Source organism: Electrona antarctica, assembly GCF_951216825.1.
Source record: "Electrona antarctica genome assembly, chromosome: 12".
Taxonomy (NCBI): domain Eukaryota; kingdom Metazoa; phylum Chordata; class Actinopteri; order Myctophiformes; family Myctophidae; genus Electrona; species Electrona antarctica.
In genome coordinates, this window is record NC_136793.1 from 51112672 (window position 1) to 51138512 (window position 25841).

Genomic DNA, 25841 nt, shown 5'->3' on the forward strand with positions numbered 1-25841 from the left:
ATTATTATTATATAAGGAGGAAGATTTTTTTCAGAAAAGTGTACAGTATTCTTTTGTAAAATGTCGTTTTTATGTGAACACGCCCACCAGTTCATTAAGTATGCCTGGTTTGCCTGGTGGGTGGTGATGGGTGGTGAACCACCTGAACTGAAGCCACACCCACAGCTGTTTAAGGGGGGAGGGGTTAGGAGAGGGGCTGATATCACAATATGAAAACTATAGTTTTTTTCTTTGGCACGTTTGACTGTCAAGGTTTCAGCCTCCAGGAAGAAACCCTAAATACAAAGGGAAGACATCATTGCACATAACCACACCAAGGGGTCTAATGAAGTACTGTCACCTCATAAACACATGAAAAACTGGGAAAAGAAATCACACCGTGTCCGTGTGAAGTGAGGGGCGCTAATATATATTAAAGTCTAACTCATGTTGATTAGGTGATGTAACAAACGGTGCCAACACAAACATTAAATGCCATTAACAATAAAGAGACAATATGACGTAATGAGGGACAAGATGACGTACATTTTCCCTTCATTGTCAATGGCGTTTTTAAAACCTTGAACTAAAAACAAACATTAAACCTGTATATAGGAGGGGCTCAAAAATAAAAAAAATCACGGAACTCCATATTTTTGTAAAACATACTTAGTTACAAGTTAAAGTCCGGAATTCAAAATGTACTTGACTAAAAGTATTATTGGCCAAAAGTATAAAGTAGGCTACAGAATGTGCCATTTCGAGTTTTCAAATGTATACAAACCTTTTGAAAATAGCAGATCTACAAGCTCACAATGTGTCGCATTGCGACTCATTGTGAGCTTGTAGATCTGCCATTTGCAAATGGCCGAAATGTATAGGCTGAAGTGGTTAATGTGCGTTTCGTAATAACTAGCAACTACTTTTCAAATAAATGCAGTGGAGGGAAAGTAGAACATTTGCCTCTGAGATGTAGTGGAGTAGAGAAGTAAAAGTATTGGAAATTGGAAATACTCAAGTAAAGTACAAATACCTCAACATTGTACTTAAGTACAGTACTTGAGTAAATGGCCTTAGTTACTTTACACCACTGCCAGGCAGTCAGTCAGCCATACAGCTGTACTCGTACTGTCTGGTAGTACATTATGGCAGTCAGTCAGCCATACAGCTGTACTCGTACTGTCTGGTAGTACATTATGGCAGTCAGTCAGCCATACAGCTGTACTCGTACTGTCTGGTAGTACATTATGGCAGTCAGTCAGCCATACAGCTGTACTCGTACTGTCTGGTAGTACATTATGGCAGTCAGTCAGCCATACAGCTGTACTCGTACTGTCTGGTAGTACATTATGGGACAACAATGCAGTGAACAACACAGGTATTTATTGACTTTATCGGATATATTAACGCATACTCACAACTGGTCCTTGTGGCCCCTTCTGTCCGTCATATCCAGAGTCTCCCTGGTCAAACACACATTGATAGAGTTCAGCAGGCAGCAACCAAAAGACGAATGGGAGAAATTACAGTTGGGTGCCACCGATATTGTCCCTTATCATTTGACCCATTTAGGCCTGACCTCAAAATTAAAAAAAAATCCTTCTAAATCCTCCACGATTTTTCAAAAATAGCAGACCTACAAGCTCGTAGCGCACCACTCGGTGGCGCGCTATGAGCTTGTAGATCTGCTATTTTTCAATAGCTAAATTATAACAATGTTTAAAACACCAAAAGGGGTTCCCGCCTGTCCTTTTGCGCAGATCACGCAAACCTCAGCAAAAAGAAAAAGACAATATCGATGTCCTCCAACTGTACGACCACATTACACCAACTCAATGGCTGCCAAGGACTTATTTAACTTATTTTTCATGATGTCCTGAAGGACGTCTTTAACGCCTTTTTAACATGGGGGGAAAAAAATAATAATAAATGGTGGCGGTCTGGGACTTTTGGCGCCCCCTGGTGGCGGTGAATGAGTTTTAAGACCTGCTGACGCCGATTCTACAAATGTCTTCTAAATCCGAACAGTTTCCTAAAAACAAATATAAAAGAAAATGTGTTTCTACATCAGTGGTGCTAAAACATTTTCATGTCAAGGACCCCCAAATTATATATATATTTGGCCGCGGACCCCCAACTCAAAATATTTTGTTCCAGGGACACCCAGATATAAAAATATACATATTCTGAAATTCAAATATTTGCACAAATTGTCACGATTGTTTCGCTATTCAAAAACAGCAGACATAATTATAAGCTCATAACGCACTATGCACTTGTAGATCTGCTATTTTTGAATGGCCAAAGAAAATCTAAAATGACATGAGATTCTTTCTCGGTTTTAATCGGTTAATGAAGAGGATGCCCAACAATAACAGAGACGGAATGAAAGTGAATCATTGATGGATGTTGAAAGGTATCCCTTTTGTTGTGCGAGTCAATTCTTTTCAATGGACCTTCTGTCAGATAACTCACGAATGGATTGAACAAATATTATTATAGAATGAGAATTGGCGTTAGGCTCTGCTACATTTTTCTGCCTGCTTCCCCAATGGGGAACAGAAATAGCAGAGCCCATTTGGTGCTGGGGTGGCGGTTGCAGCCTTGGGTGAGCTTATCCCATTTTGGGCGGGAACCCCTTTTGGTGTTAGCATTATGCTATGCTTTAGCTATTGAAAAATAGCAGATCTACAAGCTCATAGCGCTCCACCGAGTGGCGCGCTACGAGCTTGTAGGTCTGCTATTTTTGAAAAATCAAAGAACGACTGACATAGAAACATAGCTTTTTCAGAAAACTGTCAGGATGTAGAAGACATTTTTAGAATCAGATCTCAGGTCAAAATGGGTTATATACCCCGCCCAAATGGTGCATAGCACTGAATGAGCCCCTCGTTTCTGAAAAACTTTTAGTCAGCAGGCAGTGGCGTATACCTACCAATATATGATAATAATTATGGATGAAATGATCACCATCTGTGGTGAGGAGGTACCGTACCTGTGGCCCTGGAGACCCCTGAGGTCCCTGGACGCCTCTTTGGCCAAGCGGACCCTGGGAGAACAAACTGAGGTTTAACACATGTAAAGATAACCTTTTTATGAAAACAAATCAAAATAAAATATACTGTATGCTTTTAAAAAAAAAAAAAAAGGTGTGGAATCACCCCCCTCTACACACAAAATATATACACGTTGTTGTCTCCACCAGGCCGAAGGCATGGGGAGAGAATATGTTTTGCACTCCGTCCGTGTGTCCGTGTCCGTGTGTGTGTGTGTGTGTGCGTGCGTGCGTGTCCGTCCGTGTACAGCTAATCTCCGGCACCGTTAACCCGGTCGATGCCAAATTTTGCACACACTCCCTGGATGCCAACGATGAACCTCTGCCCCAAATTGTCCAGAACGGCCTGCTATAGCGCCACCAGGAGGCCCACGTTTGAAAAACACATTTTTGAATATTACTCCTCCAGATTCTGGTGATTTCAATGGTGCAAAATACACAATTGTTGCCTTATAGACGAGTGTGGTCTAGTGTAGCTCCTTTTAAGTCCCTTTTATTTAACAGCAAACAGGTTTATTATTATCGAAGTCCATTGGTCCAAAAAATCGAAGTCTGAAGTCAATATAGAGGGCGATAAGTCACCTCATAAGAACTGTGTTTGAAGATAAACAAATCATCCTCGGCCGTTTCACTCACATGGATATGAAGAATCAACGGACTGAGAGAAAACTAATGTTACTGCTGCAGAATTAGTTAAATCTTCGCTAGAAACAGACATTATCAAATATGACTGACTGTCGTAAACGATAACCTCAATATCGCCGAGACAGCTTGTTCATTTTTGGACCACAATTCTTATACGAGACGATTCTAAGATGACCCCATGTGATTCTCCATAGAGAAGAACTTCCACAAACCCTTGGAACCAGAGGATGAGCGAGTGGCGTCAGGACTTCGGCACTCTTCTTCTATCTACATGCCCCAAGTCTCTGTGCGCGCGCGCGTGCGTGCGTGCGTGCGTGTGTGTGTGTGTGTGTGTGGAGCTGGCCTGTACTGACATCACAATGCTGTTCTCACATCACAATGATGCGCGACCTCACGCTTTATTAGCCAATTGATCACACCTGATCCCCCCCCCCCCCCCCCCCAACGAGCACTTAGTTAAATAAATGGTAAATGGTGCATTTATGTAGCGAGAGAAATATAAAAATAAATACATTTATGTATCGTTTGGACCAATGGACATCCATAATTATGCCGTCCTACACTAACCTGACTCCGCCAGATGGGGCAGCAGAGAGTACACTGGGTTCCCCCCTCCTGCTCCCATCTGGGAACTCTCCGGCAGACTTGATGCTCCGGCCACAAAACGGCCTGGCCGATCAGCGGCAGCTAGAGGCGGGATCAAGGCAGCACTGTGTATGCCTTGATCCCGCCTCTAGCTGCCAGGCCGTACTCCCTGCTGCCCCCATCTGGCGGAGTCAGGTTAGTCCTACACAGAGCATGTAAGTAAACACCGAAGGAAAAAGGTAAATCAAACGTCTCTACAGTTGGAGGCCATCGATATTGTCCTTTTCTTTTTGCTGAGGTTTGCGTGATCTGCGCAAAAGGACAGTTAACCCATTTTGGGCGGGAACCCCTTTTGGAGTTTTAAACATTATGTTATAATTTAGCTATTGAAAAATAGCAGATCTACAAGCTCATAGCGCGCCACCGAGTGGCGCGCTACAAGCTTGTAGGTCTGCTATTTTTGAAAACTCGTGAAAATTTAGAAGGATTTTTTTCAGGATTTAGAAGGATTTTTAAAAGTTTTGAGGTCAGGCCTAAATGGGTCAAATGATAAGGGACAATATCGGTGGCACCCAACTGTATATTCTTCGGGGAGACCATGATGAAAGCATGTGATAATGTTCTCCATGACATGGTGGTTGTTCTTACTGGAGGGCCGTTGGGTCCACTTTGTCCTTGTTCCCCTTTGGAGCCCTGGAGAATAAACAAGCTTTATGTAAACGTTAAAATTAGGCATGCAACGATTCACTCAACTCACGGTACGATTCGTATCACGATACGATTTTTCACAATATTTTTTAAAAAAAAAGAAAAAAAAAAAAGAAAAAAAAATTACCGTTTTTTTAATTTTATATAATTTATCTTCCCCCCTGGGATTTTTTATTTAACTACATTGCAAAAAAGTTGCATTACTTTTGACAGTGCCGAAACATAATTGCCTTCCTTGATGAGCATCAACGACCATCATCACCTGGGCACAGTCACAGACACACACAGCTCCCCTCTACAGTGCTATACTACTGAAAGTGACTATCATTTCTCTCCAAAAGCACTTGAATATGATGGAATAATGACTAAAGCTCACATTTCACATGACACACTAGCCCCCACCCCCCCAATTTTTGTTTAAATTTCAATGAATCGATTCATATCGTCGGGATTAATATCGATATATATCGATATATCGTTACATGCCTAGTTAAAATAGAGTTCGTTCTTAGCTTGAGACTAGAGGCACAATGCAGATATAGCCTATGCAATATGAAGCTATGACCGTTCATATTTTAAGATTACCCATTGAGACCTGAGGACCGGATTCTATACAAATGTCTCCTAAATCCTATAACGGTTTTCTGAAAAACGTATATTTCTATTTTCTATATCAGTGGAGCTTAAACTTTTTCATGTCAAGGACCCCAAATGTATTTGTCCGCCGGATCCCCATCTGGAAATTTTGTTTGTTTCGGGAGCAAAGATTTGAGTTAAAACGTTCGCTGTGAAAGGATATATATATGAAATAATTATATACCGGTATATATATATATATATATATTATACATACACACAAATTTTGTTTTTAATCTCGAAAATAGCAGCTCTACAAGCTCGTAGCGCGGCACTCGGTGCCGCGCTACGAGCTTGTAGATTTGCTATTTTTCAATAGCTAAAGTATAAAACACATCTGCGTTCCGGGTCTTAATGGGTTAAACGCAGATTGCCGTTCAAGCCACTAGATGGCGACGTCATCAAAGCTGTGATTGCGGCTCAGCGCGAGGGCCCAGAGTCTAGAGAGCAGCGGGCGTTTCAGTGTGCTTCTCAACAGGAGGAGCGGAGAGGGTTTAAGATTCCTCACAATCGGGCTGGGATGTATGTGTAAAGAAGATCTGTACTACCAACCTTCTCCCCAGGCCTGCCTTGGACGCCACGTGGTCCTGGTTCACCAGGGAAACCCTGGAGGTAATGATAAGAGACAGAAGAAAATGTTTTTATCATTCGAATTGTATTATTAGGATTGCCATTTTCTGAATTATCTTACTTGTTCATAAAGCTCTCGATGGTCTCGCACCTTCCTTATACCATACATGACTGCCTGCCTAGGATATGTCCCAAACCACCCAACCAACCCCCCCCCCCCCCCCCCAGCACCCCCCCACCCCCTCAGGTCCTCCACTGCTGGCCTGCTCGATGTGCCTAAAAAATGGCAACTAAAAAACACTGCTTCTACGGGCCGACGGCGTGGAACAAACTCCCACTATACCGTCGACAGGAATTTGTAAAGCACGGCTCAAGACCTTCTTCTACACACTCTTGCTCTTAGTTGAGCTTTTACAATCCTTATTGTTATTCATGTCCTCACTGTATTGCATTACAGTGTCTCCTATGTCCCGCTCTATTGCTCTGTAAAGCACATTGAGCTGCATTTCATGTCATGAAAGGTGTAATTATATAAACCGATCACAGCAATCCCATGAAATGAGTTGCAAATTGTTCTGCATTGAGACTGCAGCTCTCCTCTCTCACTCATTTAGATACAGACAGTCACACCTTAGATGCTCAAACCACCCCAGTCAGCCTAGAGCAGGCCTCTCTTCTGGGGTTTTTAAACAGCTGGTGGATGGAAATGACGCTAGTGAGCAGCTTCTTAAAAAAAAAGCGTTAACACTTTGCCGGCGCTACAAGTGTAATTAGTTACTATCCACCACTGAGAATTAGGGGTGCACGGTTATGAAGTTATGACCGATATCCGATCGCCGATTATTTGCAGGGTCATATCTGCAGATACCGATTCTGACCCATTCCGATATTATACAGAGGACCGCAATGGAAACAAGTGTAGGCCCTATAGGGCAGGGGTTCTCAACCCGTGGGTCACGACCCCCCGGGGGGGGTCGCCAAATTATTTTTTGGGGGGGGGGTCCCCAAATTATTTTCCATTTTCCTTTATTTCTTTTGGAACTGAATGGCTAAAATGAAGAGTTTACATATAGTACACATAGTACATGCATACACCTTCCCTAATGATTATATCTGGTTTCAGTATTTATTTATGGTGTATTGTCTCTATTATTAAGGTTATTGTATCAGTCAATTTATATTGGGGGTCGAGAGGGGGCGGGGCGGGGGTCCCGAGACATTGCCAAAGCATGTCCGGGGGTCCCCGGCCAAAAACGTTGAGGACCCCTGGTCTAGGGGCTTGGCCCAAAGCCTGTTAAAAAAAAGTATTCAATCAATCAATAAATAGCCTATACTCTTTTCCCGTGTCTGTTTTCACAACTGAATGACTACTGAATGAGACGAGTAGCACAAATTAAATGTAGAAAAATGTGGCTTTTGTTCTAGACTAGAGGTATAGACACTTTTGATTTATATTGAACTCACTGATGATTTTTTACATTTTTCATTTAAAATCCTTTTTGCTGGTGAACATCTGTATTATTTTTGAGAACGTTCCGATACGGCATTTTTATGGCCGATATGGCCTATTCCGATTATGCTACCGATTTAATCGTGCATCCCAACTGAGAATGATTCCTTTCTACAAAAGCTGGACAATATATCAAAAATATATCAGAACCCATATTTAGAATCGATCATTTAGTGTGTTAGTGTGTTAGTGTTAATTCTACCTAAAAGCCAATGCTTTTCAATGGGAATGGAGTGTTGTTGTTGTTTACGAAATCCATGAATGGCAACAAACTGCTCCGATTCCATTGAAAAGTTCCAGTTGTGTGACTGCGCCCTATAGAGCATTGCAGTCCCACCCCCTTTCATGACGACGCCAGGCCCAGGAAATTAATCCCAATGCATTTTTCCCATAGACATATCAAAAAGTATTTATTTAAAGACCTTTTAAGTATTGTACGAAGCCAACTGGAGTCGTGACAAATCATGACAACACACACAATATTTTGGACCAAACAAATAATTACAAAGAAGAAAAACAACAAAAAAAGTGTTGTAACCTGCCGTTTTTTTTCTACTTTCTAATTCTTTGTTTGGCCCAAAGCATTGTGTTTATTGTCATGGTTTGTCACAAGAGTTGGCTTTGTCCGTGGCGTAAACGTCTTTAAATAAATACTTTCTGAAAAGTCTATGAGGAAAATGAACAGGGATTTATTTTCCGGGTCTCTCGAGGGGGCGGGACTGCGACACTCTATTAAGCCCCTAAACCTGCATTATACTTTGTGGTACAATGGTGTGTACAGAAATTGTGAAAATAGCCGATCTACAAGCTCACAATCCATCACATCACAAGCCATCAGAGAGAGCTAGGTCCGTTAATCATAATCGAGGCAAAAGGTTTGAAATAATCGTGATATTGATTAGAAGACCTACAGTCGGAGGCCATCGATATTGTCCTTTTCTTTTTGCTGAGGTTTGCGTGATCTGCGCAAAAGGACAGTTAACCCATTTTGGGCGGGAACCCCTTTTGGTGTTTTAAACATTATGTTATAATTTAGCTATTGAAAAATAGCAGATCTACAAGCTCATAGCGCGCCACCGAGTGGCGCGCTACGAGCTTGTAGGTCTGCTATTTTTGAAAAATCGTGAAAATATTTATTTCAGAAAACTGGAGGATTTTGAAGGATTTTTTTTAATTTTTGAGGTCAGGCCTAAATGGGTCAAATGATAAGGGACAATATCGGTGGCACCCAACTGTATCACCCAGCCCTCCTCCCTAGTAATACTAGTACTTACACCATTCAACAGCAGTACAAACAACAATCTCTCACCTCATCTCCTTTCTCCCCTGGTGGAGCCGAGTCCCCCTTAAAACCTCTGGGACCCTGGAAGAGAACGTGTGGTTGCCAATGACATAATTGGAATGAATGTAAGATGACTGGACACAATCACATTCGTATTGTTACTTGCGCAAGCAGAGCACGCAAGTACTGCGATCGGCTGGGTATGCATGTATGTCGGTGTACTCCCCCGGCCAATAAGGTACCACTGTTCTTGATGACATACTGTAACTAAAGTACGTTTCAAGGTTGGTATACGGTCAATAGGGGGTATGTATGCATGCATGCATGCATGTATGTATGTATGTCGGTGACCTGTCTAAAGGATTTAGAATAGCAGAGAGCTCTAGGACTCAGAGCAGCAGTCGTACCCAGACAGACAGCAGAGAGCTCTAGGACTCAGAGCAGCAGTCGTACCCAGACAGACAGCAGAGAGCTCTGGGACTCAGAGCAGCAGTCGTACCCAGACAGACAGCAGAGAGCTCTAGGACTCAGAGCAGCAGTCGTACCCAGACAGACAGCAGAGAGCTCTAGGACTCAGAGCAGCAGTCGTACCCAGACAGACAGCAGAGAGCTCTGGGACTCAGAGCAGCAGTCGTACCCAGACAGACAGCAGAGAGCTCTAGGACTCAGAGCAGCAGTCGTACCCAGACAGACAGCAGAGAGCTCTAGGACTCAGAGCAGCAGTCGTACCCAGACAGACAGCAGAGAGCTCTAGGACTCAGAGCAGCAGTCGTACCCAGACAGACAGCAGAGAGCTCTAGGACTCAGAGCAGCAGTCGTACCCAGACAGACAGCAGAGAGCTCTAGGACTCAGAGCAGCAGTCGTACCCAGACAGACAGCAGAGAGCTCTAGGACTCAGAGCAGCAGTCGTACCCAGACAGACAGCAGAGAGCTCTAGGACTCAGAGCAGCAGTCGTACCCAGACAGACAGCAGAGAGCTCTAGGACTCAGAGCAGCAGTCGTACCCAGACAGACAGCAGAGAGCTCTAGGACTCCGAGCAGCAGTCGTACCCAGACAGACAGCAGAGAGCTCTAGGACTCCGAGCAGCAGTCGTACCCAGACAGACAGCTCTATAGGGTCACAGAGCAGCAGCCGTACCCAGACAGCAGCAGAGAGCTTTAGGACTCCGAGCCATACATGGCCTACTTGTGTGCAAGGCGCAAGTTGGCACCTCGAGAGAGTGCATTTCTAGTTTGGCTCTGCAATGATACATTACTAGCCTGACACTCAGTCTGAATTTTCATTTCGTTTCACTTCGCCAGAATATATTTTCTTTATGATGAATTATGATTTCTCAACATTAATTTTGTCAACATTTTCAATGGACAAAAATGAAATAGGGCTTATGTGTTCAAACTGTTCCTCATATTGCTTATTATACTTTAGCTGTTGAAAAATAGTACATCTGCTGTTTTGTCGCTTTGCGCTTTGTACTACTTTTCATGTGTAATAGCACTTATTTATGCAAAATTGTGTTTTTTCTCCGGACAGCAAACGCTTTTTTTTAACATTTTCTGATGGGGGACAGCAGCCAAATACAAATACTTTCCAAGGTTCTTGACATGAAATCGTTTGCGGACCACTGATATAGAAACATTTTTTTCTTCTTTCAGAAAACGGTCATGATTTTTTAAGACCATTTGTAGGATTTGTTCTCACGTTGCAGATGTAATATTAATAGTGTAAATGTAAGATTCAAGATTCAATACTTTATTGCCATGTCAACAGAGTTGATTGGAATTCGTTTCAGTCATTGCAGTAACCGGGGATAGAGACAACAATAATAGAACTACACAGCTGCAGCCATAATTTCGGCACTGCCCTCAGCGTTTATCATGTGCAGATGTAAAGGTTACCGTCGTCACACATGCTTTGTGTGTACAGTAGATGTTAATGGTTATCATCATCACTTTGTTGTGCTTCAGTGTTTTAGATCAGGGGTTCTCAACCCGTGGGTCGCGACCCCTCGGGGGGTCGCCAAATTATTTTAGGGGGTCCCCAAATTATTTAAAAAAAAAATATATATATATTTTCACGATTTTTCAAAAATAGCAGACCTACAAGCTCATAGCGCGCCACCGAGTGGCGCGCTATGAGCTTGTAGATCTGCTATTTTTAAATAGCTAAATTATAACAATGCTTAAAACACCAAAAGGGGTTCCCGCCCAAAATGGTTTAAGGTTATTGTAGCAGTCAATGTATATTGGGGGTCGGGAGGGGGCGGGGCGGGGGTCCCGAGACATTGCCAAAGCATTTCCGGGGGTCCCCGGACAAAAACGTTGAGAACCCCTGTTTTAGATGAAAGGTACCTATAGAAGTCAGCCTGGAACAGACCAACAGAATGGGACTGTACATGTCATGGTTGTTTTAGATGAAAGGTACCTATAGAAGTCAGCCTGGAACAGACCAACAGAATGGGACTGTACATGTCATGGTTGTTTAGATGAAAGGTACCTATAGAAGTCAGCCTGGAACAGACCAACAGAATGGGACTGTACATGTCATGGTTGTTCATCCTCACCTGCGGCCCTGGTAGCCCCGGCACTCCTCGCTCTCCGTCCTCGCCACGACTGCCATCTCTGCCCGCAGTCCCCGCTCGGCCAGCAACGCCCTTTGGCCCCGTGTACCCCTAGTGTACGCACACACGAACACATGCACACACACACACACACACACCCTTGAGATTGAAGGTCTCGAAAGTGCATGGTATTAGTAAAAAAAACCTGGGGCAGGAAAGCTCTAGGAAGGAAGGAAGGAGGTTGGTTTTCAACATCTACCGTGTCTCCTGTGTGTTCGCTCCTTCCTGTGGGTCCAGCCTCTCCGGGAATGCCCTGTTTGTCAGAGCGAAGCTCTAATCAGTCTGGTTCACGCCACATTATTATCACAATAATACAACAACATCAAGCTTTAACCCATTCTGGGCGGGAACCCCTTTTGGTGTTTTTAAGTATTACGTTATACTCTCCCTTCTGGCCCCAAAACTGTGGAATGCACTCCCCGTTGCAATCAGAACTGCAGCATCACTCCCAATCTTCCGCCGTGGTCTGAAGACCCACCTTTTCAGACTCCATCATGGCCCATAGCACTTATCCTACCCCCTTAGATAGCACTTTTTAGACTTAGATAGCATTTGAAACAGACTTATAGCATGTCATGTAGACAGCACAATAATTGCATTGTATGTAGTCATAGCACATCATAGTACATATGTATAGCATTGTATAGTATATATGTATAGTTAATATGTATAGTGTCATTATATAGATATGTTCTAGTTACGTTCTTAGCTTACGCATGCTTCTTGATAAATGCATTTTATATATGTGATGTATTCCCATACTTTTGTTCTTGCCTAAATGTAAATCGCTCTGGATTAAGAGCGTCTGCTAAATGCCTAAATTGTAAATTGTACTTTAGCTTTTGAAAAATAGCAGATCTACAAGCTCATAGCGCGGCACCGAGTGCCGCGCTATGAACTTGTAGGTCTGCTATTTTTCAAAAAAAATCGTGAAAATGTGCCTCAAATCTTTGAATATAATTATATTCTTTCAGAGTTTCCGTTTTTTTAACTCAAATCTTTACTTCTGGAGGGTCCAGACATATTTTCAGATGGGGGGGGGGGGGGTCGGCGAAAAGTTGAAAGGTTTATTCAAATGCAACAGGCAATGTTTCGGTCTATTCGACCGTGACAGAAAGAAGTCTGAAATGGCTAGTGATCTCTTCTTTGCGATCGTCACGGGGTCACGTTAATGCCGGGGGAGGGGGACACAAGCAGGCTGGTCAGGAAAGCTGGCTCCGCCGTTGGGGCTTATACCCTGGATGGGGTGGATGGAGGTGGTGAAGGGGCTTATACCAATCAAGGACTGTCTAAAGAGGACGAGACGCGAAGACCGTACGGGCAACGCCATGTTGCTTATGGTGCTCCATGGAAGGAAAGAAACATGCGCAGTTGAGACCAAGGAAGCTGAACGCGGAAGTGTTGGCTGCATATAGCCCATTGCGCATGTTTCTTTCCTTCCATGGAGCACCATAAGCAACATGGCGTCGCCCGTACGGTCTTCGCGTCTCATCCTCTTTAGACAGTCCTTGATACCAATAAGGAAGCAGTGGTGGAAAGTAACGAAGTACTTAAAGTACTGTACTTAAGTACAATTTTGAGGTATTTGTACTTTACTTGAGTATTTCCAATTTCCAGTACTTTTACTTCTACTCCACTACATCTCAGAGCCAAAGTTTGTACTTTTACTCCACTACAATTATTTTAAAACTTTAGTTACTAGTTGGAGATTTTAATTTTGATTGGAAAACATACATTAACCACTTCAACCCTATACATTTCGGCCATTTGAAAATAGCAGATCTACAAGCTCACAATGCGTCGCAACGCGACACATTGTGAGCTTGTAGATCTGCTATTTTCAATAGATTGTGTACATTTTTAACTTGTGAAATGGGACATTCTGCAATATGAGTACTTTTACTTTTAGTACTTTAAGTACATTTTGATGCCGATACTTTTGTACCTTTTCTCAAGTACATTTTCAATTCCGTACTTTTACTTGTAACAAAGCAGTTCTAAATTGCAGTATTGGTACTTTTACTTAAGTAAAACAATTGAGTACTTTTTCCACCACTGTAAGGAAGTTATGTTATCGTAGTGATGACGCAGGAGCGGGATTTGAACCCCAGCCCCCCACTCGCCAGACCGACACACAACCTGCCGTGACATTATAGGGCCGGGCCCGATTGGCAGGGGCTGTTGTGGGCCGGGTCTTGGCTGGTTGCTACATCATCATGGACAAACACTCACGCCCCCTCCACATGGAGGTCTTGGGGCAGGGGTGGGTAGTTAAAGTTCCCATCTACCCCCAAGGGGAAATGCAATAGACTTACAGTTGGGTGCCACCGATATTGTCCCTTATCATTTGACCCATTTAGGCCTGACCTCAACATTTTAAAAAATCCTTCTAAATCCTCCAGTTTTCTGAAATAAATATTTTCACGATTTAAAGAAAATAGCAGACCTACAAGCTCGTAGCGTGCCACTCGGTGGCGCGCTATGAGCTTGTAGATCTGCTATTTTTCAATAGCTAAATTATAACATGTTTAAAACACCAAAAGGGGTTCCCGCCCAAAATGGGTTAACTGTCCTTTTGCGCAGATCACGCAAACCTCAGCAAAAAGAAAAGGTCAATATCGATGGCCTCCAACTGTACCCCCAAGGGGAAATGCAATAGACTTACGCTGCGTTCACAGTCACACAGGCAGCTATACAAAGATACAGAAAGAAACATGGGTTTTTCAGAAAACTGACAGGATTTAGAAATCGAGCTCAGGTCTAAATGGGTTAATTTAACTGTATCCACATTTTGCTTACATTTGTACACTATTGGGAGTTAAATGAACACTCATTGTTTTACTATCGTTATGACAATGGATGGAGGGTCGGTCTCACCTGCGGGCCGGGTCGGCCCGTTTCTCCACGCGGTCCCGGGGGTCCTTGTTCCGTCTGACGAGGCCAGAGAGGAGGAAGATGATCAGTGACATCATCACACTCGGACAGATTCAGTCTATACTGATCAGTGACATCACACTCACACGGGCAAATGTAAAAGATGCAGCCTACCATTCATTGTCTATGGAAGCCAGCAGCGACATGACGATGCAAAGACGCAATGATGCACGTAGCTGCTCCAAATCAACCCACAGCGCGTCTTTGCATTGTGTGATCCGTGTGAACGCACCAATCACGCTGCGTTCGCATGGACAGGCACAAAAGATCACAGCATAATAATTGCGGCGTTGTTGTCAGCTACATGCGCATCATCGCGTCTTGGCACTGTCGTGTCGCTGCTGACTTCCATTGACAATGAATGGTAGACTGCATCTTCGCGTCTGCCTGTGTGAACGCAGCTTATTGTTGCGTTCACGCGGGCACGCGGGCACGCAAAGATTCAGTCTACCATTCATTGTCAATTTTGGAGCAGCTACCATTAGGTGCCATTGATCTTGACCCATTTTCTTTGCAGAGGTTTGCGTGATCTGCGCATTTCACAATGTAGATATTATGTCCACTAGGGGGAGTAGAGAGCTATATAAAATCTGCGACCAGTCAAATCAACAGAGACAGAGAGAGAGACAGAGAGAGGCTACAAATGACTGTGGTTTGTTTTTTTATTAATTTGTTGTATATATAACATACTCAACTGCTCCACCTGCTGGTTGATTTCGGAACTAATTCTCCAATATTCGCAAAGGAAAAAGGACAGTTAAATGGAATGGGACAAGGTCGGTGGCACCTAACTGTACTGTACATGCATGTCGCTGCTGGCTTAGACTGCGTCTTTTACATCTGCCCGTGCAAAAGATGCAAAGCTACACAGTGTATTTGTAGCTGTTGTAGCTATTGCAGCAGCCACAAGCGTTGGATTTGCTTTGTGGCTTCACGTCGCTGACTTCCATTGGCCAATCCAGTCGGAGGCCTACTCGTGACATCATCATCGAACCAGGAAGTTATGCAGGAATGCCTACTGAGTGGCAAAAAAAAACAACCTCCTATCCGATTGCATTAAACAACGTTAAACAATGTTGAACTCACTTTGCCTGTCGCTTTGCCATCCACTTTATGCATGTGCATACCCTCTATTGAGGTACAGTTGGAGGCCATTGATATTGTCCTTTTCTTTTTGCTGAGGTTTGCGTGATCTGCGCAAAAGGACATTATGTTATAATTTAGCTATTGAAAAATAGCAGATCTACAAGCTCATAGCGCGCCACCGAGTGGCGCGCTACGAGCTTGTAGGTCTGCTATTTTTGAAAAATCGTGAAAATATTTATTTCAGAAAACTGGAGGATTTAGAAGGATTTTTTTTAAATGTTGAGGTCAGGCCTAAATGGGTCAAATGATAAGGGACAATATCGGTGGCACCCTGCAACTGTAACCAGTCGAATACTTTGAGTGGCTATTTCTAGACCGTTTCCCTAGGTTCGTCCTTGTTGAGGGATGACAGCCGCTTCGGCGGGCAGCGCTGGGAGTTTGATTAGACGCGCCACAGGTCGTGTGTAGGTGCGGTCGTCTACCCCAGTGGTTCCCAAAGTGGGGTCCGGGGACCCCCAGGGGTCCTCGAGGGAGTTCCAGGGGGTCCCCAGCAATGTTCCCCCTAAGGTGCGCCCGTGGCCAAATGCTCTCGCGCACAACTGAAATCTGTCGCGCACAGACACCGACGCTGGTGTAAAAAATAAAAAAAAAAGTTTTATTTAAAAAAATATTGTGTCGTCGTCGAGGTCTCTGATGTTGAGAGACCCGAAACCCCGTTGACCTCAGGATACATCAATGAGGATACGTCCCAGGTGCATCCATGCAATGTTTTTTAGTTATAGTTGTTCTATTTATAGTGACTCATAGGAATAGACTATGTGACAACCAGGTATAGTCTGGTGACCACCGGAGAGACGGGTGACAGCCGGAATGTAGACGGCACCCGGGTGAGCAGTATGGGTTAGCGCCCCAGCCTGTGTCCTCCGTGAGGAGGAAGCCCAACAGCCCTCAGTGAGGCCTTTGGGAGGGCCATGCAAGCAGCAAGCGGAAACGCAGCACCATGTCCCTGCGGAACCATTGCCCACCACTCCTGAATGAACCGTCTGGTGCTGGGACTCTGGTGCAACGCACAGGTCCTGAGCCTGGTGAGAGCAGGAGTGGACCTGGTGAGACGTAGGAGGGGCCCGGACAGGAGACAACCCACAGAGCCTAGTCCCTCCATGCGCCAGAAGTGTACCTCCCAGCCCTGGCAGAGTAGTTCTGGAGTAGTTCCAACGGATTGTGTGCCCCTGGTTTTTCCCTAGTGGGACTGATTGAGGGTAGCTACTGGGACGTAAGTCGGGACTTGATCACTCCCGGCTGGGTCGCCTGAGTGAGGGGTATGATGTTGAGAGACCCGAAACCCCGTTGACCTCAGGATACATCACTGAGGATACGTCCCGGGTGCATCCATGCAATGTTCTTGAGTGGTGTAAACCACTCCTACGACTGGCTTTGTTAGTTTACGTGTATGTCTGTCTGTTCGTACCAAAAAATGAGTACGAACAGTACTGTGAACTGAGTGGTCACTCAGTTCACACGGGTGTGATTTCATTACGTCAGACATTACGTCAGACCACAGCTGATCAGGCTATATAAGACCTTACACCACTCAGTTCACACAGGTGTGATCTTTTAGTTATAATTCAGTCCACGGGGCACGCAATGTGAAGATGATGATGCAACACTTACCGGCCAGCCTTGCCGCAGCAAATGATAGACGTTGGATCTCTGGAAAGAAAGAATGGAAAGACCATGGTTTGAAAAGCATCCATTTAAAAACACTGGTTCGTCAAACTCTTTTTCAGGGGATCCATTTAAAAAAAAAGAAAAAAAAAAGAAAAGAAAATAAGACAGACAGACAGACAGACAGACAGACAGACAGACAGACTTCAATCGATGTCTTAGTTTGTTTTTACTTGCGTAAGCACAGAATATCCTAATTCACACTTGTACAGTATGTGGTTGTAAAAGGCATAAGTATAGTAGTATATTCGGGCCACAACGCTGCCCTCAGCCCCTCACATTTAGAATTGGCAATATGCTCCCATTGTATTTATCCCCATTTTCAGAGCCAAAAACTACAGGACTTCAAACACGCTCACAGACACACACACACACATTAGACTCATCACTCCACGAATGAACTGCTTTCATCTTTTATGGCGTGGACAAAATGGAACAAACTCCAGGACTCTGAAACTGGATAAACTGGTCTCTAATAGAGACATTTATGTATATGCACGCGCACGCGCGCACGCACACACACACGCACACGCACACACACACTTAAAAAAGAAAATTGGTAGCATATCATCATATCGGCCATACACAATACCATATCGGTATCGGTCTCAAAATAATCCAGATTATTTTCACAGATAATGATGGCGCAAGAATAATGTGACAGTCAATGGTTCTGTCGCTTTTGTTTTGCGTATTTGTAATACACAAAACAGGCAGCATAATCCGCATAATATTGGTATCGGTCAGAATCGGTATCGGCAAACAATTGGAGATCGGATATCGGTCATAATTTCATAATCACGCACCCCTAGGTTTTTTTGGGATATGTTGTGATCGTGTTGTACTCCGGGTGTCCTTGAAAAGCTCTCAGTGTTCTTAGTGCTCTCAGTGTTCTCAGTGCTCTAAGTGTTCTTAGTGCTCTGTGTTCTCAGTGCTCTAAGTGTTCTTAGTGCTCTCAGTGTTCTTCCCTGAATAAATCAAAAGGTCAATACACGCTCATGTCACTACGATGCAGCCATAACTTGAACCGATTAACATGCCCACCATCTGGTGGCTTAACTCGGTACTGGTGCCAGAATCCTGAGAGGGGAAAAAAAAAAACTACAAAACTACAACAGCTGTGAACTCTTTCGTTGAACCGGAAGTTAGTTAGTTAGTTAGTTTCATTTATTTGTCCACGTATGGAAATTTGTCTTCGGTCTCAACAGTAAAAAACAAACAGTTACAACAACAGCAACAACACGTAACACAATTATTTTCTCATGGCAAAACAAAAAGTGCAGGACAACAGTGGCAAATACATTGAAAAAACAAACAAATCTAGCGAGACATGGTATCATTTAGTGCCTTAATGGCATTTGGTATGAAGGAATTTTTAAAAATGTTACGGTTAGCTCTTGGCACTTTGTACCGTCTACCAGAGGGAAGTAGCTCGAACTCCCTGCAGAGTGGATGAGAGGGGTCGTTTGCTATCTTGATAGCTTTTCTACGAAGTACCTCCTTGTAGATACAGCCTATTTGTTGCTGTCTCTTCCCAATGATTTTTGATGCTAGGTTTACTATTCTCTGCAGCTTGCCTCTTCCTTTTACATTTAGATTTCCATACCACATAGCCATGTTAAACGTCAAAATTCCCTCTATCAGGTTTTTATAGACCGTCTCCATAATATGCTTACTCACTCCAAATGAGTTGAGCTTGCGTAGTAAATGGAGGCGTTGGTTACAAGTTTTAAAAATCTGGTCAGTATTTTCACTGAAATTGAGTTTGTTGTCAATATATGTGCCTAAGTATTTAAAAGTGTCTACTATCTCCACTATTTGTCCACCAATTGTAATGGACTGCACAGGTTCCTTTTCATGAATGACAAGTTCTTTTGTTTTTGTCACATTGATCCCTAAGGAGCTTTTCTCGCACCAGTTCTGAAGAGATGACACATGTACTCTGTATGCTTCCTCCCCCGCTGTGTCCCCCTTCTTCAGTAAGGCAACCAGGGCCATATCATCCGCATATTTGAACAAATGAAATATATCCTGATCTAACTGGAATTCATTTGTATATAAGGAGAAAAGTAAGGGGGATAAGATAGTCCCCTGTGGAGCACCGGTGTTAAGCACAGTGATGTCGGACAGAGTATCATTAACACGGACCTGTTGAGGACGGTCAGAGAGGAAGTCTCTGACAAGATGGATAATACCTCCATTTACCCCTATGTCAATGAGTCTCTGCAGAAGGGTGTGTATCTGCATGCTGTTGAAAGCAGAGGTAAAATCAATAAAAAGGACCCTGGCAAAGTGGGAGGGGACTTGGAGATGCTTTGACAGGGTGTTAAACAGGCTGATAGTTGCATCATCAGTTCCTCTCTGACTTTTATAAGCAAATTGGAGATGATCTAAGCTGTTAGAAACCATCGCTGTGATTTGTCTGCTTATGACTCTTTCAAAACATTTTCCCAAAATGGAAGTAAGAGCAATGGGCCTGAAGTCTTTTAGTTCAGTGGCTCCAGGCTTCTTGGGGAGAGGCACAATACAAGATATTTTCCATAAATTGGGCATTGTTAGAGAGTCAAGCAAATACTGGAATAGCATCAACACAATACCTTTAAGTTCATGAACATTTTCTTTCAACACTCTACCTCTAAGGCCATCAGGCCCAGGGGCCGAGTTGGGCTTAATACAGGAAAGGCTAGCTACAATTTCATTTTCACTGAGTGTGATAGGGACATAGTCCGGAATGGACATACACACACTATCACGCTCAGCACTGAAGTCATTCTTATCAAAACGGCTGAAAAAGATATTTAGATCGTTAGCAAAAGATGGAGAGGGGTGCGACAGGGGGGTACGCTTTTGCTTAGTTTCCCTGCCCATCATCACATTTAAACCTTCCCATGCTTTCTTGGCATTCCCTGCAAAGTATTGGTACTCAACTTTATCTTTGTAATCTATTTTTGCTTGTTTCAGTTTAGATCTTAATTCACATCTTTTTTCTCGAACTAACTCAACATTACCATTTTTAAAAGCATGTTTCTTCTCACGAATGCAACCCTTCAGATCACTAGACATCCATAAGTTGTTATTAGGGAATATTTTGACAGATTTAGTTCGCATGATTTTACTTTCATTAAACAACAGATAGGATGTAAACGTGTCAATCAGTTCGTGAGGGGAGTCACATGAGTTAAGAAATAGCCAGTCAGTCGTTTCCAACTCGCATCTCATTTCCTCCTTACAGTCCTCTGTCCAGGTCACTATTTCCTTGGTCACTGTTTTTTCCCGTCTCAGTTTAGCCCTGTAGCGTGGGAGTAGGTGTATGACATTATGGTCAGACTTCCCCAAGGCAGGCCTGCAGGTGGATTTGTAGGCGTCTGGTATGTTGCCATAACACTTGTCCAGGGTGCGTGCCAGGCGGGTCGGACAGTCCACGTACTGGTGTAGAGTGGGCAGGTGATCGGACAGTTCACAAGAGTTAAAGTCCCCTAGCAGCAGAACGGGTTGGTTAACTGCGCGGGACAGAGCGTTGTTGTAGCACTCGGCTATACTGGCCGCAGCCCCCACAAAATCCGGCCCAGGTACATAGGCCAGTATGATTGTAATCTGGCCAAACTCTCTCGGGAGGTAGAATGGACGAAATGAGACCACCAGGATTTCATAGTCATGTGTGCATACGCGTTCCCGGACCGTATACTGGGTAGCCCAGCGTGTGTCAATATAGACACACAAGCCACCACCAATAGATTTCCGTGACGTATTAGTGTCTCTGTCAGCCCGTATTATTGTGTAACCCGGCAGATTTGGGTCTGACATCTCCTCCTTCAACCAACTCTCTGTAAAACAGATGAGGTTGCTCTGTCTGAATTCGTTGTCGTATTTAACTTTAGCGACCAGTTCATCCATTTTGTTGCTCAAAGAGCGGACATTAGAAAAAGTTATTACCGGCAAAGGATGTCTGCTGCCGCGCCTCCTTAATCTGGCTCTCACTCCACCCCTTGATCCTCGTTTCTTATCTTTATTCCATTTTCGTGTACCGGTATTTTTAAATTGTGGATACTTGTCCAGTGAATCCAAAACAGCGTCTCCTGGTTTGCCTGGGTGCCTGAGCGATAACAGCTGATCGCGAGTATAGGCGAGGACGCCGACTTTTCCGTGTAAACTCCATACTTCAGTGATTAAACAACTGAGAAGGCACACAGCCAGGCACAGTATCATGCCGACGTTAAGCTTCATTTTGCCACAAAGATAATTGGGGTGCGATTGCTTAGGACGACATAAAATACATAAAAAACAGCAGACGAGACAGACAGATGAGACACTGGGTCAGCAGCAGAACCGCGCCCCCTGTGTAATAGCCTACAACTGTGAAAAAGCTACAAAAGTGTTTGTGTGACGAGTCATAGCGGCAGTCTAGTGCCGTGTTCTCCCAGTGTACACAATGGTTGTCCACTCTCGCGGTGGGAGTAACCCATTCTGGGCGGGAACCCCTTTTGGTGTTTTAACTATTGAAAAATAGCAGATCTACAAGCTCATAGCGCGGCACCGAGTGCCGCGCTATGAGCTTGTAGGTCTGCTATTTTTGAAAAATCGTGTACATGTGCCTCAAATCTTTGAATATATATTACAGACTTACAGAGGGAACATTTTAACTCAAATCTTTGAATATATATTACAGACTTACAGAGGGAACATTTTAACTCAAATCTTTGAATATATATTACAGACTTACAGAGGGAACATTTTAACTCAAATCTTTGCTTCTGGGGGGTCCCTGGAAGAACATATTTTCAGATGGGGGGCGGAGGCATATTACATATGAGGCCTAAATGGGTTAAAGTAATATTAAGCTCTAAACAGCCTTTTATCTGAATCTGAGTACTACAAATGCTTTGGATGGCGCACGTGCGTGCGGGCGCACGAGGAGATTTGGGATATTTGATGACGTCATCACAACATGGATGCCACCGGAGGCTAGTATGGATGCTATAAAAGTGAAGTGAGGGGCACACTTATACATTATCATGACGCAACATGTCGATTTTCTCAGACACAACGTAAATTCTCCTTTCATTGCCATTGGCATTAAGTGTTTCTGTTGGCACAAAAAGCCGATTTTCTCAGGCATACAGTATATGATGTAAATTCTCCTTCATTGTCAATTGCAAATGTGACACGAGTTAGGACAAAAAGCTGTATATAATAGGGGCTAGCGCCTAGGTTTAAAAAGGATTAAACCTGAGAAATCGTAGCATCAGCAAATATTGTGTTAAATGGTCTTAATTTGTAATTGAAATGACAGAATTACCCATGACAGAGTTACCCACTCCACCCTCCACTGTACTGTACTGTAGTACTGTACTGGTACACCCAAAATCAATATGTGCGTGTGTTTGTGTGTGTGTTAGGTTGCGCACAGGTGGTGAAAAACAACCATGCTGTTTTCGTGCTCAGACGCACCCACCCAGCCACCCAGCCACCCACACAGTCACTGTCTTAAGGAAGTGGTTGCATCACTTAAAAACTGGGAATTGGCATCATGTAGGAGAGAAAGGGGAAAAAAGGAAAACCGTGTATATGCCTACTAATTTCTTTCCACTGTATAACATTGTGGAAATGAACTGCCTTGCAACATGAATGCAGCATACATTCAATGAACTGCCTTGCAACATGAATGCAGCATACATTCAATGAACTGCCTTGCAACATGAATGCAGCATACATTCAATGAACTGCCTTGCAACATGAATGCAGCATACATTCAATGAACTGCCTTGCAACATGAATGCAGCATACATTCAATGAACTGCCTTGCAACATGAATGCAGCATACATTCAATGAACTGCCTTGCAACATGAATGCAGCATACATTCAATGAACTGCCTTGCAACATGAATGCAGCATACATTCAATGAACTGCCTTGCAACATGAATGCAGCATACATTCAATGAACTGCCTTGCAACATGAATGCAGCATACATTCAATGAACTGCCTTGCAACATGAATGCAGCATACATTCAGTGATGAATGCATGCCGTGGGACAGTTACGGCCAACCCCTGTTTAATAGATCATATACTGTATACTGTAAAGCTTTGCCAGATTTAAGGACGGATCATAACGGGCTGCAATAGAGTGCCAAAGTTCTGACATTCGCTCGCTCGCTCATCCCTACTCGTTTACGGAAGTTTTTCCTCTGTGGAGAATAACATTGGGTCATCTTAAAATAGTCTCGTATAAGAATTGTGGCCCCTCATATTTGTCCGTTTCTAGCAAAAATGTAACTAATTTGGCAGCAGTAACATTGGCGTCAGTTGATTCTTCATATCCATACGAGTGAAACGTCCAGGATGATTTGTTTATTTTTCAAACACAGTTCTTATATGAGGCGATCTAAAAAAATCCCCCTATGGGGATTACAAAAAAAGTACATGAACCCGTGGACTTAGCGCCTTCTACCAATATTGACGTCAGACTGGAACCCTTAGCGTTCCATTTGGTTTCATATTACGCTCTCGGGAGTTCAATTGTTGTTAAACAACTGCATTACTTCATTTACAAGAAGTCTACACAATTAGAGAATGTAGAAGAATTGTTATTGTGACCAATGTTTGCCTGCAGTCTCTTATTGTGGACAAAATCTTATCCAACGACAAACAAAATATTCTTTAGTTGTGGATGTGACAGGACTAAATGTCATCAAATGGTGGTCCGTGGACGACCGTGACTCCAATGCAGAATAAATAGTGGGCCTCGATGTGAAAAGGGTTGAAAACCACTACAGGAGAGAGAGAGAGAGAGAGAGAGTGTCAAACTGCTACGGATGAGACGATGGAAGCCAGTGCAGTGCATGGCTCGAGGCAATCTCTCACACTACAGGCTGTGTGCCCACATACATGTTGCATAGCCATAGTTTTCTGAAAAACCTTATGTTTCTGTATCAGTGGTTCTCAATATTTCATGTCAAGAACCCCAAAAATTATATGTAATATGCCTCCGCCCCCCATCTGAAAATATGTTGTTCCAGGGACCCCCCAAAAGCAAAGATTTTAGTTAAAATGTTCACTCTGTAAGTCTGTAATAATATATATTCAAAGATTTGAGGCACATTTTCACGATTTTTCAAAAATAGCAGACCTACAAGTTCATGAGCTTTTAGATCTGCTATTTTTCAATAGTTAAAACTCGAGGCAATCTCTCACACTACAGGCTGTGTTGCCCACATACATGTACATGTTACATAGCCAAAGGAAATGAGCCGCGCGGGGACAAAGTGTTGAGAGCCCCATGCCGAGGGGTCCCATGCAGAGAGGAGGACCCCCCATCCCTGCTGGGATGGCAGGTATAAGAGACGCCGTGCACAGAGCTCACTGTCACTACGCTCCAAGGGTGCAAGAGGAAGTGGTGGGAAACTGTGCGCGCACGCACGCACGCACGCACGCACGCACGCACGCACGCACGCACGCACGCACGCACGCACGCACGCACGCACACACAGGCCTCAATGTTTTCTCAAACCACCCAGCTCTTGCTGAACCAGGCAACGTTTGTCTTGGCCCTGCATGGGCACTCACTCACACTCTCTCTCTCTCTCTCCTCTCGGGGTGAAGGGGGATTTGTACAGTTTTGTGATGGGTACTTTCACATGTAATCCGATTACCCGTTTAAAGTAACGTGGCTGGTTACGCGGAAAGTAACTTGGATGGTACAGTATATACGCACACGTCCGATGTGCAGGCTGTAAAGTGATTTGTACTTTACGATCATCACGATTTTACAACCATGATCGTCTACTGCTCGAAGGACTGTCAACAGTACACGTTCAGCCCCATGCACGAGTTACACAAGTTAATTGATAAATGTTATGCTTTAGCTATTGAAAAATAGCAGATCTACAAGCTCATAGCGCGCCACCGAGTGGCGCGCTACGAGCTTGTAGGTCTGCTATTTTTTTTAAATCGAAGAACGACTGACATAGAAACATAGGTTTTTCAGAAAACTGTCAGGATGTAGAAGACATTTTTAGAATCTGATCTCAGGTCAGAATGGGTTATGACATACAAGGTTTTCCCGCAGACACAATGGGATACGTCACACGTTTGGATCTGGTGACCGGAAAAAAATCAAACTGCCGCTGGGCTTCTCGGGGCTTCTTGGTAATCCAGTCCCAATGCAATGCCTATGGAGTGTCATGGCAGCCTCCGTGTCGGTCTGTTCTCGCTGTTATCGCGGCGTTGGAATATCTTTGGACACTATGAGAAGCGATGGCACAAATTTTAACCCATTCTGGACGGGAACCCCTTTCGGCCTGATGTCGAAGTTTAAAAAAATGTGTTCAAAATCCTGACAGTTTTCTGAAAAACCTTATGTTTCTGTATCAGTGGTTCTCAATATTTCATGTCAAGAACCCCAAAAATTATATGTAATATGCCTCCGCCCCCCCATCTGAAAATATGTTGTTCCAGGGACCCCCCAAAAGCAAAGATTTGAGTTAAAATGTTCACTCTGTAAGTCTGT

General features: G+C 43.7%; 1 protein-coding gene across 3 annotated transcripts in view; it reads right to left on the reverse strand.

Annotated features, from left to right (window-relative positions):
- LOC306934678 (uncharacterized protein) overlaps window positions 1-25841 on the reverse strand; it is a 190021-nt gene that overhangs the window by 73693 nt on the left and 90487 nt on the right. For 2 of the 3 annotated variants that reach the window (XM_079517349.1, XM_079517348.1), the window contains exons 10-18: window positions 17281-17319; window positions 14467-14520; window positions 11789-11842; window positions 11533-11640; window positions 8998-9051; window positions 6161-6214; window positions 4913-4957; window positions 2975-3028; window positions 1398-1442 (exon numbers count right to left, since the gene is read on the reverse strand). In XM_079517349.1, the coding sequence (XP_079373475.1) occupies window positions 1398-1442; window positions 2975-3028; window positions 4913-4957; window positions 6161-6214; window positions 8998-9051; window positions 11533-11640; window positions 11789-11842; window positions 14467-14520; window positions 17281-17319 (507 nt within the window). The remainder of the gene's footprint in view (window positions 1-1397; window positions 1443-2974; window positions 3029-4912; window positions 4958-6160; window positions 6215-8997; window positions 9052-11532; window positions 11641-11788; window positions 11843-14466; window positions 14521-17280; window positions 17320-25841) is intronic. The other variant, XM_079517350.1, reaches the window with a different exon arrangement.